This window comes from Lytechinus variegatus, chromosome 19 (assembly GCF_018143015.1).
Source record: "Lytechinus variegatus isolate NC3 chromosome 19, Lvar_3.0, whole genome shotgun sequence".
Lineage (NCBI taxonomy): Eukaryota > Metazoa > Echinodermata > Echinoidea > Temnopleuroida > Toxopneustidae > Lytechinus > Lytechinus variegatus.
In genome coordinates, this window is record NC_054758.1 from 13,123,742 (window position 1) to 13,138,228 (window position 14,487).

At 38.7% G+C, this 14,487-nt stretch overlaps 1 protein-coding gene across 1 annotated transcript; it reads right to left on the reverse strand.

Moving 5' to 3' along the window:
- Positions 1-6,943: 6,943 nt before the first annotated feature.
- On the reverse strand, positions 6,944-14,190 carry LOC121406053 (translation initiation factor IF-2-like). The gene is given in 3 exon segments (XM_041597061.1): positions 6,944-9,180; positions 9,182-9,248; positions 13,672-14,190. Coding segments are annotated over 3 exon segments (1,227 nt in total). The 5' UTR covers positions 13,773-14,190; the 3' UTR covers positions 6,944-8,121.
- Positions 14,191-14,487: the final 297 nt, after the last annotated feature.

The following is a 14,487-nucleotide window of genomic DNA, read 5'->3' on the forward strand; positions in this document are numbered from 1 at the left end:
CTGTATGTTTTTAGAGATGTGAAATAAATGAATTTGAATTCAGATCTTAAAATTTAATTTTTAAAAATTTTAATTTAAGCTTATCGGATGTCGATAGCTGGATAGCTGGATAGTAGTTTGCTCTCAATGCCGGCTGGAAAATAATTATACGGTCACATGGTGGCGCTATGTCACAGAGATCTACGACGGTACATTGTTCAAAGTACTTTTTTATTGATGGATGGCAACAATAACATTGTATGAAGTCACTTTATAATTTTCTTACTTAGAGAGAAGTACAAATTATTGCTGGTGTCCCAGGACCTTATCACTAAGTAAACTCTAAAATGTACTGTTTTTGTTTATCAAGACAGCATATTATAACATGTTTATATGCATGGATATAAAGAGTTAGAATCGATTGTTTAGAATACCCCCAAGATAAAAATTCAAATGGTCCAGATTAGGTACGCCAATATCGAAAAAAAATGAGTTGGAAATATCAGGTAAGTACATGTATATCGAATTTAAAGAATACCTCAAACGTCGGTATACTATTTAAAAATATTACTTAATATACGTGCTTGGGGATATAGGCAAAAGTTGCGCTGCAAAAACGCCAGTGTTTACTTTGACACCAGCCTGGTCCACGCCAGGGAGGTGTTGAAACAACACTGGTTTGGTGTTACGCTAACACCAATTCGGCATTTAAGCAACATCAATTAGACCTAAGCCAATATCGGTTTGATTCTTAACTGGTGTAGTTTCAGTGCTTCTCTGGTGTGGACCGATATAGATACCGGGCTGGTGTTAAATCAACACCGGTGCTTTTGCAGTGTGGAGGATACCCGATTGATAAAGAAGATTTTTCTTCAAGATGGAGGAAATGTGACTGCAATGTGCACAGGACAAGAAGGCATGTTGGTATAACCAAGGAGGTACTGGTGACTCCTTGGTATAACAATCCGTACATTTATCAAAATGCGTAGTGGAAGCAACGTGGTGTAGCGCTGTTTATAATCTGGCCTTATAATCAGAGGGTCGTGTGTTCGAATCCCGCCGCGGCGTAGCGGCCTTTGTCAAGGTGTCAATCCACACTTTACCACTCTCCATAACATTTGAGTCTTAGAACTCTTGTTGGAATCAGAGGCGTCGATTATGGGGGGGCAGGGGGGGCGATCGCCCCACCAATGAAAATATTGGGGGGGCAAACATATCGTTTTGCCCCCCCCCCCCCCCCCAATAATTCCGCATGTGCTAAAAATAAAATAAGATTGTAATGTTACACAGAAATCAGCAAGCGAGATTGAGATACACAACTCGTTCTTCGTCTAAAATCTTGCTCAAAATGTCCACTTTTCAGATTGGAATATCAAAAAATTTCAGCTCGCGCTTCGCGCTCGCATCATTTCTGTAACAGAAACCCATACTTTCCATGATTAAATAGGTGAATATGGTCCCGTTTTCAGTTCTAAACCTCAAAAGAACTCCCACTTCGATTTGCAATAATCTTTTGTTGGATATATATCTTGTTCTTTATTAAAAACGTCAATTAAACTCATTTTTTTCATATAGAAATATCAAAATTTTCAGCTCGCGCTTCGCGCTCGCATTAATCTGCTGGTGAGATATGTATATACATATATATATATATATATATATATATATATATATATATATATATATATATATATGTATATAATTCTTTAGTTAGGGCGAAAACCCATGGCAAAAAATGATACATTAGGGGGAAATTGACGATAAAGCGAAATATGCATTTCCCCATACCGTTTCAACCCAATTTTTACATGCTATATATATATATATCAATATATATTTATATCTATGTGTGTGTGTATATATAGATACATACATATATATATATATGTACACATATATGTGTGTGTGTGTGAGAGTGTGTTTGTTGATTCATGATTTTGCCCCCCCAATCTGAAAAATGGATCGACGCCCCTGGTTGGAATGCTTCCCGTGGAGTGGAGTGGAGAGGCAAGGATAGTTGTGTGCGGGCATGCAAAGATCTAATGACCGGAGAAATGTTGCAATGTCAAGATCTTAGAAACAGAATGCAACAAGCGCTATATAAAATGTAACTACTATTTTTGTATTATTAAAGTCACATTTTGCGATTATTTTAACGTGTTTTATCAAGGAGCTGCTTGGTTTTATATTACTGTTCTGATCATGATTGAAATGGCCTTCTCTCGAAAAGCTCCTCACGCCATCTACGGCAGCCGTAGTATATTACGAAGATCACAACGAACACACAGACACACATAAAGATCACTGTTGAATTGGTTGGCGTTTTATTTTACATTATGGGAATTAATATCGAATTCATATACATATTGTAAAGGTATATTTCTTTCTAAAATCGTATGTGTTTACATATTAATTCAGCACGAATGAACTATTACTTTTTCTGTTTCACCCCTTCATGATCCATTACTTATCATTATATCAATGATTTATGCTGTAATGTAACATGCAGCCTGATCATTTAGAATGTCAAACATAAATCATACGCTTTGTCAGAGTCTGTCTCTGTTTGATAAAGCAATTTATTGAGTGATTTCTTAAACTTCAAGCAAAACTTATTAAAGGTATTATAATACATTTGAGTTCTTGTATAGAAATTAACGATAGCAAATAGCTGGAAGCAATCCTAAAGTGTTTATCTATAGGCAAAAAAGTTTGTTTAGAACAAAGTCAAATGATAATTCGGGCCCTCTTAAAATTATATTCATTTCATTACCACATTCTTTTCCTGATGGAGCTTACACGGAATCAAGATGTGGGACCAAGCTATATTATAAAACAGTTATTTTTATCCCCATTTTTCTGTAATTAGAATAATTTTCCATTAAGAATTATTAGGAAGTATCATTTTTACACTTTCTTTATAGTCATTTTTATTACCAGTACCAGAGTTATAATTGCAAGTTTTCACTTGAATTTAAATTATAATCGACCACAGGTAATGACACCACTATCATAATGGAAGGGGGAGATAAGAGGTACATTTGTTCAACTCCTTAGGGATTCTTTATTTTTATTTTTTTGTCAGAAAAATATTGCACTCTTAATGGATTCAGAATCTGGGGATGAACTTTGACCTTTGTTTTAATTGTCAGGTGATTTGAAGTATAACAACGCGAGGGTTAGATGGGTTGAGCAAGTATCCTATATGTCTCTTTGCACAAGTTAGGCATCGTTGTCTGCATGTTGCGTATTGCTTAAAACAACATCATCATGATCATTGAATGCGTCGGATATAACCAAGTCAACAGAAAGTTTCCATTTCATTTCCATTGTCAAGGTTTCTCCACTGATTGAAATCGATGGAAAAGGAACCACGAGCTCGAAACTGATACTCGAGGGGGGCTATATATAGGCGCAGGAAGCGTTGCATTGGTGATTCATCGTCACACACGGAGAAGGGGGGCAAAGAAAGCCTCGACTACGCAAGATTATATAGCTGCTGCTCCCTCCCTTGGTCCAGACACGGATGCAAGCAATAATGGTTCGCAGATGCAGCATCCATCCTTGTAACTAGTCTGTAAGCACAGACTCATATTTGACACTTTAACCAATCATGCCATGTTTAGAGTGAACACTAGACGCCAAACTCTGTGTCAGAAAAGAGCCAGTCACAGTACGTAGTGAATCTAGTCTCACTGCTTCAGACTCTGTATTAAGCACTCTAATATGGGAATTGCACAAACGAAGGGTCTGTTCTTCCAGACTACCTTGACAAATCAAGAGGGATAGGGATAGGGCAGAGACAGAGGGGTGGGGGCAGAGACAGATACGGAGAGAGGAGAGTGAATTAGAGATGAGGGAGATTTTTTATGTAAATGTAGAGAGAGAGAGGGGGATAGAAAGGGAGATGGAAGAGGAGAAAGAAATGCGTGTTAACCCACCCAAAGCGCACCCGCAACACACACACCTCTCCCACCCTACATGCACCCCCCCCCCCGATGCACACACCCTCATGAAGACGAGGAAGGAGGTGTGGGGGGATCAGGATACCCCCCCCCCTCCTTCTTATCTATAGGGCTGACCCACTCATTAAAGGTCAAGTCCATCTCAGAAAAATGTTGATTTGAATCAATAGAAAAAAAATAGACAAGCACAATGCTGAAAATTTTCATCAAAATCGGATGTAAAATAAGAACGTTATGACATTTCAAAGTTTCGTTTATTTTTAACAAAATAGTTATATGAACGAGCCAGTTACATCCAAATGAGAGAGTCGATGATGTCACTCACTCACTATTTCTTTTGTCTTTTATTGTTTGAATTATGCAATATTTCAATTTTTACGAATTTGATGATTAGGACCTCCTTGCCTGAGGCACAAAATGTAAAATAATGGAATTCCACGTGTTCAGGGAGGAATGAAACTTCATTTCACATGACAATGACGAGAAAATCAAAATATTTCATATAATAAAATCGAAAAAAAAATAGTGAGTGAGTGATGTCATCAATTCCCTCATTTGCATACTGACTGAGATGTGCATATAACTGTTTTGTGAAATGAAGCGAAACTTTACAATGCCATAACTTTCTTATTTTACGTCCGATTTTGATGAAATTTCCAGTGTCATGCTTGTTGAATTTTTCTCTTTATTCTTGTCATTTAATGGGTCTTCATCTCGACTCGTGTAAGATTCCCAGTGAATTTCGCTATTTTTACCATCTGCCAACTGGAAAAGAACACAGTGTCACACGGTGTAGTCAACGTTCTTACACAGTGGACTACTAATATATTGAAACATTACTCACACTGTTAACATTCTCAAATTCAAAAGTGTGAAGAAATATTATGTGGACTGTGGACACCTCGATGGTAGGACTGATCACAGCTTGTTCACGGCCATGGTCGACTATGTGAATATGTAATTTCATGCTAGAATTTAATAGTGCGAAGGTGACTTAACGTTGTGTTCTACACTGTGTGACACACGTGTTCTTCCCAGTATATTCCCCCGGATATTCCCCTTATATTTCCTCTTCTATGTGCCCGAATTAGCATCACTCCCACCACGGTCAAATGTCATCTGATCTCCCTTTGTTATTTTTTTCTTCTTCGATTCTGTTGTTCTTGATGTTCCCACGATCCCTGTTTAAACTAATCTGTGCAATTTTCTTTAGGGATCGTCGAAAGAGAGAGAGAGAGTGCGAGTCCATTCCACATCCATCCCTGATCGGTGTTATACCTCCGCCTATTAGAGACGTTTCGCATTTAGTACGGAGCCGCTATTTACAACGCACCGATTCTTTTGAAAATGCAATCAAAATCACAATGGAGAGCTGAGAGTCTTTTATCGAAAGTTGGTAGACCGGGACAGCAGATTATCCGAAGATTTTCACCAGATGAACAATTGCAAATATGTTGTCCAGAGTCAAGAGATTCCGCTGCTGTCCCGGCCCATCAACTATCGACAAGAGCCTCTCAGCTCTCCGATGTGATTTGACTCCAAATTTCAAAGAAATTGGTGCGCTGTTCATTATAGAGCGTGGCTTCGTAGTAAATGCGAAAACTCTCGAATGTGTTTCATAGGGGAAGCGTCGTCGTGTAGCGGTTCTGACTCGCGCCTTACAATAAGAGGGTCGTGTGTTCGAATGCCACCTCGACGATTATGGTCTAACGTCCTTTGGCAATGCGTCAATCCACACTTTGCCACTCTCCACCCAGGTGTTAAATGGGTACCCGATAGGATGCGAAAGTCTCTATGCAGTATACCTAGCAAATCAGTTTGTTTATTTCCAAATCGTCTAATGCCAATTCGTCCAATTGCCAACTCATCTACAACCATTTGGTCCATCATCAGTTCGTCTACTCACCACACGGTCTACTTTCATTTAGTTTAATGCCATTCCGTCTAATAATCAATTGGTCCAATAGCCATTTAGTCCATATACCATTTGGTCTAATTAAACTAACGTGTTAATTGTGCAAAATGACTGAAAGGAAAATGGGTATTAGACCAACTGGTTATTAGACGAAATGTTAATAGACAAAATGGTGATTAGACGAAGTGATGATAGGACCAAATGGTTATTGGACCAAATGGTCATTGGACCAAATGGTTGTTAGACGAAATGTTGATGGACGGCATGGCATTAGACTAAATGAAGGTAGACCATGTGGTGAGTGGACGTGCTGGCAGTGGACGAATTGTCAATTTACCATAGAGTCTTGGAACTCTAGTTGGAATGCTTCACAGGGAGTTGAGAAAATTACAAACATTGTGTGCGGCATGCCAGGATCCGATGGCCGTGGTAATAATAATAATTGCAATGTTAAGCGCTTTATAGAAACAATGTGCAATAATTAAGCGCCATTAAATGTCACTATTATTTTTATTTTCATCATTAACTTCACCATTTTCAACTTTCCGATTTTTTTTCTATCACCGTACGTAACGTGCGGAGGAGCTACTCGCTTTATTTGTTTGTGGATTTTGACCAAACTTCACCGATAAATTTCTTATTATTTTGTTTGCTTTTAAATAAAAATGAATTTGAAGTCAGGATGATATCCCCCTTTAGGTGTGCGGGATTTTTCCAATTTGGCAATGTCAACTGCGCGCAGTATTCTTTGCGAATGCCAATTAGTGGGTAGCACGTCTGTTCATGAATCACAGTATCAACTGCACCCCTCCCCCTCTCTCTCCCTCTCTCTCTCTCTCTCTGTTGCTCTTTCCTCCTCCCTTTCCTGTTTGTTTTTTCCCATACTTTTTTTTCTTAATGTGTTTTTAGCATATTGCCTTGTTCCTGTCACATGTAAAAGATCAATTGAAATAATGAAATCTTATTTATATGTGCATGTCAATCTCAAACTTGATATCAATCATGAAAAAACATTTATATTTTTCCTTTTTCATCATTGCAGTACAGTAAATAAGACTTCGGAAAATGAAAGCAATAAAAGCAGTTAAATGTACATGACTTTTATTTCGAAGATATCTGGTTGTTTCTTATAGAAAGCTTGACATGGAATACTTACACATTCAGATACAAACTTGAATCATATTTACATCACTCATAGAAATTAAACACAAATTGCACTGCGAAACACTTTGAAAGACAAATAGTAAAATACTGTTTGCATATTTTTTTTTCAATTCTAACAAATAATATAAAAGTTTACATCTCTCTGCAAAGCACGGCTGTATTCTCCATGGTTACTCAAATGGCTTTAAAATATCACGAAAATAACACAATTAGTCGAGCGTTTAAAATTTGGTTATATACATCAGCGAAATAGCATGTTCCTTTAATCATAACGGATATTTGACCGATTATAAAGTACCAACGGTTTTTGGTGGGATCCCAGAATTTAGTCATTTTTAGCAATCGTCTAGCCTTATTTATAAGGCCTCATGAAAAAGTACATAATGTTCCATGCAGCTTGTGGCAGACTTACTTGCTGGGAAGTTGAATGTGGCAGAAAGGAGACTAATTAGCGCTGAGGATAAAAGAAAAGTAATCCATGACGCAAATAACAGTACATTGAGGGCCATATACCAGCGCGTAAGAAACAACACGCACACGCAAGGAAAAAAAGAAGAGGAACGCGCTTTGCCTTTTGGGGGTACTTTCAGCGTTTATATGATTTTGAATAATTTACTGAAGTATTAGTAAGGGTTACCATCGTCAATCACCACAAAATCCTAATATTTATACGGGGGGGGGGGTGGTTAAGGGATTTCAGTAAATTTCATAAGAATTTCTCATTCATTATTCCGAGTTGTGTTTCCCTTTTAAGCTATAGAATACTGTTTTTTTCATCAGGAACATGGCTTTAGTCCTTCAGTTGCAGAAAATATGATGTCCAGTATTGAATACACACCATTTACATGTATCTCAAGGGCTTGGAGCATTACAGCGGGTTATCGCGTCCGGTCAGGCAGTCGCGTAACCCGACCATTCGAGAAAATGGCCCCTAAATTCCCGAAAAGTCGGGTTGAGTTTACCCAAAGCTTGGTGAAAATTTCAGTTAAAAATGCGAATGTTCGGGTCCAATTTACCCGAAGTTTTGTGAAAACTGTTAGCCCAAATATACAAAGGGTCGGGTAAGTGGTACACATTGTTCAAATTGTCCTAGCGGCTTCAAAGTCTTATACCAAGACCTCCAAATTTACTAGAGAAAACGTAGTTGTTGTATCGGTATTCATATGGTCGGACTCCGGTTGGATTGTCTGCATATCTGACTGGTTGGTTCGGTCTGTTGGGACCGCCTTGATTGGGCCGGCTTGGCCATTGGGGCCTAATAGGTGAATTAGGGAATCCGGGTCGCTGGTTGGGTCGGCTTGGCCATTGTGGTTGATTAGGTCGGTTGGGAAAGCCTGGAGCGTTAGGTCTTCCTGGTTGGTTGGGCCTGGACGGGAATCCAGGGTAAGGCTGGTGAGGTTGGTGTGGTGGCTGATGGGGGCCATGAGGTTCATGTGGGCCATGAGGACCATGGGGTCCATGGGGACCATGTGGAGCGTGGGGACCATGGGGAAGATGAGGCTGGTGGGGACTTCCACCAGGAAATTGTGGTCTACCTGGAATCTGTGGTCTTCCTGGGATTTGTGGTCTTCCTGGGATTTGTGGCCTTCCGGGGAACTGTGGCCTTCCAGGGATCTGTGGTCTACCGGGTTGTCCAGGGCGGTGGGGGAAACCTGGTGTTTGAGGTTGCATTGGAGTAGTTCCCCATGGCACAGGGGTAGTAGTCCCGGGAACCGCGGTGGTCGTCGGCTCAACGACAGGTGCAACCTCTGGAGCTTCGCAGATATAGGGGAGTTCTACTTCGCAGGGTGCTAATGTCATGAACTCAATGACTTGCTTTGGGAGCTCTAGTGGCGTAAGTTCTTGCTGCATTGCACTCTGGGGAAAATCTACTGCAGGGTAGACGGTACAGGAGAGGGTCTCCAAAGGTTCTGGAGGTGGTTTCCCTATTGGCTGGGTGTTAAAATTGTTGAATCTGGGGAATGGCTCTGCTGCAGTAGTTCCTGTCCATAGCTCCTGATTCCAATCGAAAGACAAGGATGTCCAAATAGCACGCTCCGGTGGAATGACTTCCAGCTGTTGCCCAACTGGTGGTTGGTAGCCAGGTATTGTGTGCGTGTACATGTTCCTAATAAATCTAAAAGTGTCGTAGTCTATAATGTCCAGGAGTTTTCCCCCCTGTAACACCAGGGACCTCTTGACACTTTACCATGGCGTCTTCTTTTATCGCAGGCAAAGGAAAGTATCTGAAACAAACAAGACAAATTGAACACATTAGTACGATTGTATAAACCATGTAATGAGCAGTTTTCACCAACAATTATGTTATTTGCCACTAATTGCAGAAGTTTATTTATAGCACAGTCACATTTCCTTACGATGGCCGTATGGCGAGTCGTTTTAACATTATTTTTCCACCTACATGTAGGCGTTTGAATAAGAATGAATATAACGATTATTTTCGACTCGCCGTGCGCGCACCAGAGGGGAAATGTTACTCCAGCATAAACATGATAAATGGATCAAAAGGAGTAGACCGTACGAGGGCTTTACAGAGATCGTGTGGGAACCGTATGATCGCTATTGCAGAGACCGTACGGATATCAGGATGAAATAACTGAACATTCGGGATCGGATTCTCTGTTGCCTAACGAGAATGGGAAGGTAAAGACATGAAGTAACCCAATGGGGTTGGATTGTACATGCGTGTTAGGATTACCCAGGCATTGGCATGTTTTCATATCTACAGATGATCATTTACCTAACTTTACACTAACCTGCTAACCGCATCACCTAGGCGAGTAAGCGATTGTCTTGTGAAAATATTTCATGAAGAGTTAAATACCCTTATGGTATTTTCCTATCTACATGTGCTGTCCATCAACAAAGTGAAATAGAGTTATACGACCGATAAGCGCAATACACTTGATGATATAACGAATACATTTTTCTACACTCTTAAAAATATTGGGTAAAAATGTTCCATGAGGGTAATTATGTATCCAACCAACACTGGGATTTCTTTTAGGCATTTTGATTTATCCAGTGGATGGAAATTTTGCTCATTCTAAAGTAATTTCTGTTTATTTTTTAACCTTATTGGACAATATGCTTCCCGCATTGGGTAAAATACTGCCCCAAATTGGTTGGATACATAATTACCCTCATGCTGGTTAAAATTTTGCCCAATATTTTTTACAGTGTAATACATCTTCCAGGGGGTTTGAAATTTCAGGGAATAGGCTAATGAATGCTTGTGATTCGTTCCCTAGGGGAAGTTCAATTGGATGTTCCCCGAACATGCAATTATATTACTGGGATTTCGATATTGTTTGACACAGAGTCTACACACGTGAAAAGAAACTCAAGACAAACCTACTTAATTTTTTGGCAAGGACTCCAAAGAGGAGAGTCAGTTCAATACGGTCAGTGTGCTAACATCACAAACTCGACCGCAAGTCCCTGAGCAATTTCTAAATATGGTAGACGTAGGAAGCGCCGTCAACCATCGTATATACTTATTCTCGGCATAGACAGACGAATATAGGTTGAGATTTCTCTCGTGTCTGCCAAGTTTTTGATTAGACGTTTATGAAAACCAGAAGTGAATTAATCTAAAACGGTTTCACGGAGGAAACAGGAGATGTGTGACGTTTACTCCACTCAGATGCCCTTGGTCACCTGTTTTCGAGGTTATGGCCAAAAAGGGGTAAAGTTAGTCAAGGAATATTGAGGTCAATGCAAAATCCTGAAATACCTGTTAAAAACCTCAACAAGCGTAATATTGTCATTGGGCCGTCCATATGGCCTGTTGATTCACGCTTTAGCCAACTTTCTCTGAAGGCCGTTTTTTATAGAATTCATAAAACTTGCAATACTAATTTATTAACACGTATATGAGTTTGAGATGATACACGATTTAGAGAAGAAATCATGATATCAAGCAAATTTGCATATTTAGTTAAAGTGTTATTTTAAACTATGTAAAGTAATACTAACAATACTAACAAAGAACATGAAAAATAAAGAAAAATTTTTATGAAACAAAGTCTATTAAACAAGAGTGAGGTTAGAACCCAATGTTTATACCTATCTATCGGTGCTTATGCAAACTTCCTTTCGAGATAGCATTACCACAAAAGAGCAAACGTCTTAAGATGGATTTCTATGATTAAAAGGAGCTGGTTATCCACTTCTTATTTGAATACACTCTTTCACCTTTTGAAGGAGGGGGGGGGGGCTTATTTTTAGGTTGTAACCAGTAGGGGTATTTCCGCTCGTCAATCACAGACAAATTAAGAATCCGTCGTTTGTAATATCTGCACTTCCTCTAAGGATAGCGTAAGAGGATGGCTCTACTTGAGTTCGTATAATAACACAATATAAATGATGAAAATCGCTGTGTGGTGCAGCTCCTTTGTGCATTGATAACATATATGGCTAATACCTGATTTGTTAATGGTTAGACATGTGAAGCCATGTTGGATTTCTAACTAATATTGCTTGCATTATTTCTTTGCTTTGTTTTTATTACTGGGGTCAAAATATTTTTACATATGCCGTACACAAAATAATCCATAATATAAACGATAATATTGTATAGTCATAGTAGATAACGAATACAAAATAACGATGTGTGCATAAACTTTACTTTTATATATATATATATATATATATATATATATATATATATATATATATATATATATATATATGAACAAAATAATTAATGAACGCAGTAGACGGATATCGTATAAGCAGTTAAGCTTAAAATTGATGGCGACCTCATCAATCAATCACACTGAAAGCCACCGAATAATTATTAATTGATTGATTAATCTATGTATTTATTTATTACTGTATTGTTAAAAATAGTAATGTGACTATATTTTTGGTATGAAATAGATAAAACCTACTGATGACAAAAAATATATATATCATGTATGTATTCATATTTATATGTAGAGAAGAGAAACACAGAGAACAAAATTATATAAATGAATATTTGATTAACTAAAATAGAAATAAAATCAGTATTATTACAAAAGGAATGAAATAATCATTGATTTTTCACATAAATAATGAATAAATCAATAGATTCCAATAAGTAACAATAATAGAAGGATAAATGAAAAAGAAAAAAATGTAAACAAAATAAATGGGAGAATATATTGAATGAATGGTTCATTTCTTGTTCAGTGGAATTGCAGCTGACCGAGGGATAACGAGTGGAATATCGTCCACCCCCCCCCCCACATCCCAACCCAACACAAACACGCGCACACTAACCAGCCGTCGGGGAAAAATTAAATAAACCGCCCCAAATGAGCTTAGAATGCATATATTTTTCACATCTAGACCATTTTTGCATTGCAATAACTGATTTCGAAAAAAATCCAATGGCATATAAAGTTTATTAATTATGTTTAGAAGCGAATTATTCAACTATTACCCATAATCCAAGATGTCGAACCAATGCTGAAAAATGGTTTTTGAACATAACAGAATAATTAAATGGTTTCCTTGTTTCGCGAACATTTTCTAAATTTATTGGTTGACATACTCGGTACATATTTCAACATTTGCTATGGGACACTCAAATGACACTGAAAGGGCCGATCCCACCCCCCCCCACACACACACACATCGACGATATTACCTGCCATTCGGCTCACCAATTCGAATGCTTGAGATTGATGAATACGGGCCTTTTTATCTGTTACAATCAATTGTAAAATATTTCAATTTTTCATCAAATTCTATATTCATTGGTTTTGTCTGTCATTTTGGCATAGGGGAAGACCATTGTCTCTCGGTTTTTTTTCTAAATTCAAGTCTGATGAATGCGTGTTCGATATTTCTTATTGATAAAAGTTAGCGCTATTCCACAATCCCTGCGAAGACGCTTTCCACAACGTACCCATTCCTTTGAAAATGCTAGTCAACTCACAGTGGACAGCTGAGAGTTTTTTTTCGAAAGTTGGTGGACAGGGAGATCAGACAGTCCGAGGATTTGGATCTTATGAAAATGGCAAATGGTTATGTCGTTTGTCCAGAGTCCAGGACGAAACTGCTGGTTTGATTAACAGATTTTCGACAAAGGTGCTTGCAAAAAATTGATGTTACCCAACATCAGGAAAAAAGGTTGAAGAAACTAAATTTGTCGAAATTCTTCGATTCTCAAGAAGCAGGCCCCATAGCTTCAATGTTCATGTGAGAGAGCAACACGTGTACACATTTTATTTTATATAACAGAAGAGAAGTCGTTTGTCTCATAAATATTTGACTTTTTGTGAAGTGTTTATTAAGTTCACAATGGAAGAGAATAGTTTTTTAGGAAGACCCAAGGAAAATCGAGAAGCCTATCACATTCCAATTCCCTTTCGTATTTCTCCCGCGTGTCCACCGGTCCTGACAAGGGCTACTAATCTAGAATACATTATTTGCTACATTCATGAAAAAGTAGGAAAATGTTAATCAGAAATAATCAGTTACTAGAGGTGATCCAATGTATTATTTCACACCATTACGTGGTAATAACATCAGGTCTAATGAATACAAGGTTGTTCAACGTGTTTAATTTTTAATAAAAAATCGTGATGAAGGTCTATCGTACAGTATCAATAATGGAAATTAGTATTTATAAAGTGAAAGTCTGAAGTAACTCACTTGTAACATTTCTTGAGAGCGTACGTCCATCCCTCCGGACACTGTCTTAGGGCCGTTGCTGTTGCTAGCCAGCCGAGAAAGATCGCCACTAGCACCTTCATCCTCAAGTCTCCCCTTGACAACGTCTTTCTTGAAAAAATAAAAACCTAAATTACTGTAACAGTTCAGCTCTTCTATAACTAACAAAAGCCGGGCAGGAGCCGGTACAATTTCCTGGCTACTAGTTGTCCTACTACGACCCGGTCCGAAACTCACAGTGTCCTTTCCCCGAAACGCTCCCAAAACATCTGAGACTTTCCCGCCTTTACACAGAAGAAGTGCGCGGATGGGTGTCGTCTGCGCTCTCAAATTAATGTTCAGGGATCTCTATTTTTTCGCGCGCAAACTGTATGGGTGTGAGCTCGCCTCCTTGCACTTGTTAGGTGCGTCTGTCGAGCTATTTCCTGGCTTAGTTCAGGTTGGAACTTAATCCAGGTTTGCGCTCACTCCCTTCTTTAAAGGGAGAGGAACTACAATATTCCGCTGGAACTGACAATGACGCACACAGCCCAAGGAAGTTCGCAACCCTCTGGTGAATAGGCTTGAGCAGCCAGCCCTTAAATTAGACCTTAATCACTGCGACTTCTCGTTCGGCCCACTTAAAGGCATGACCAGCGAGAATTTGTGAGAAAAGGGTTTCATCAAGATTTTCGTCGTCTGCCACATGCGTATCAATTACGTGGTGAGAAAACGATGCACATCGCTCAAACGCAATCAAGGAAATTAGTGTAACCTCATTAATTAGATGTAATGGCATTTAACATAATTAAGAGATAA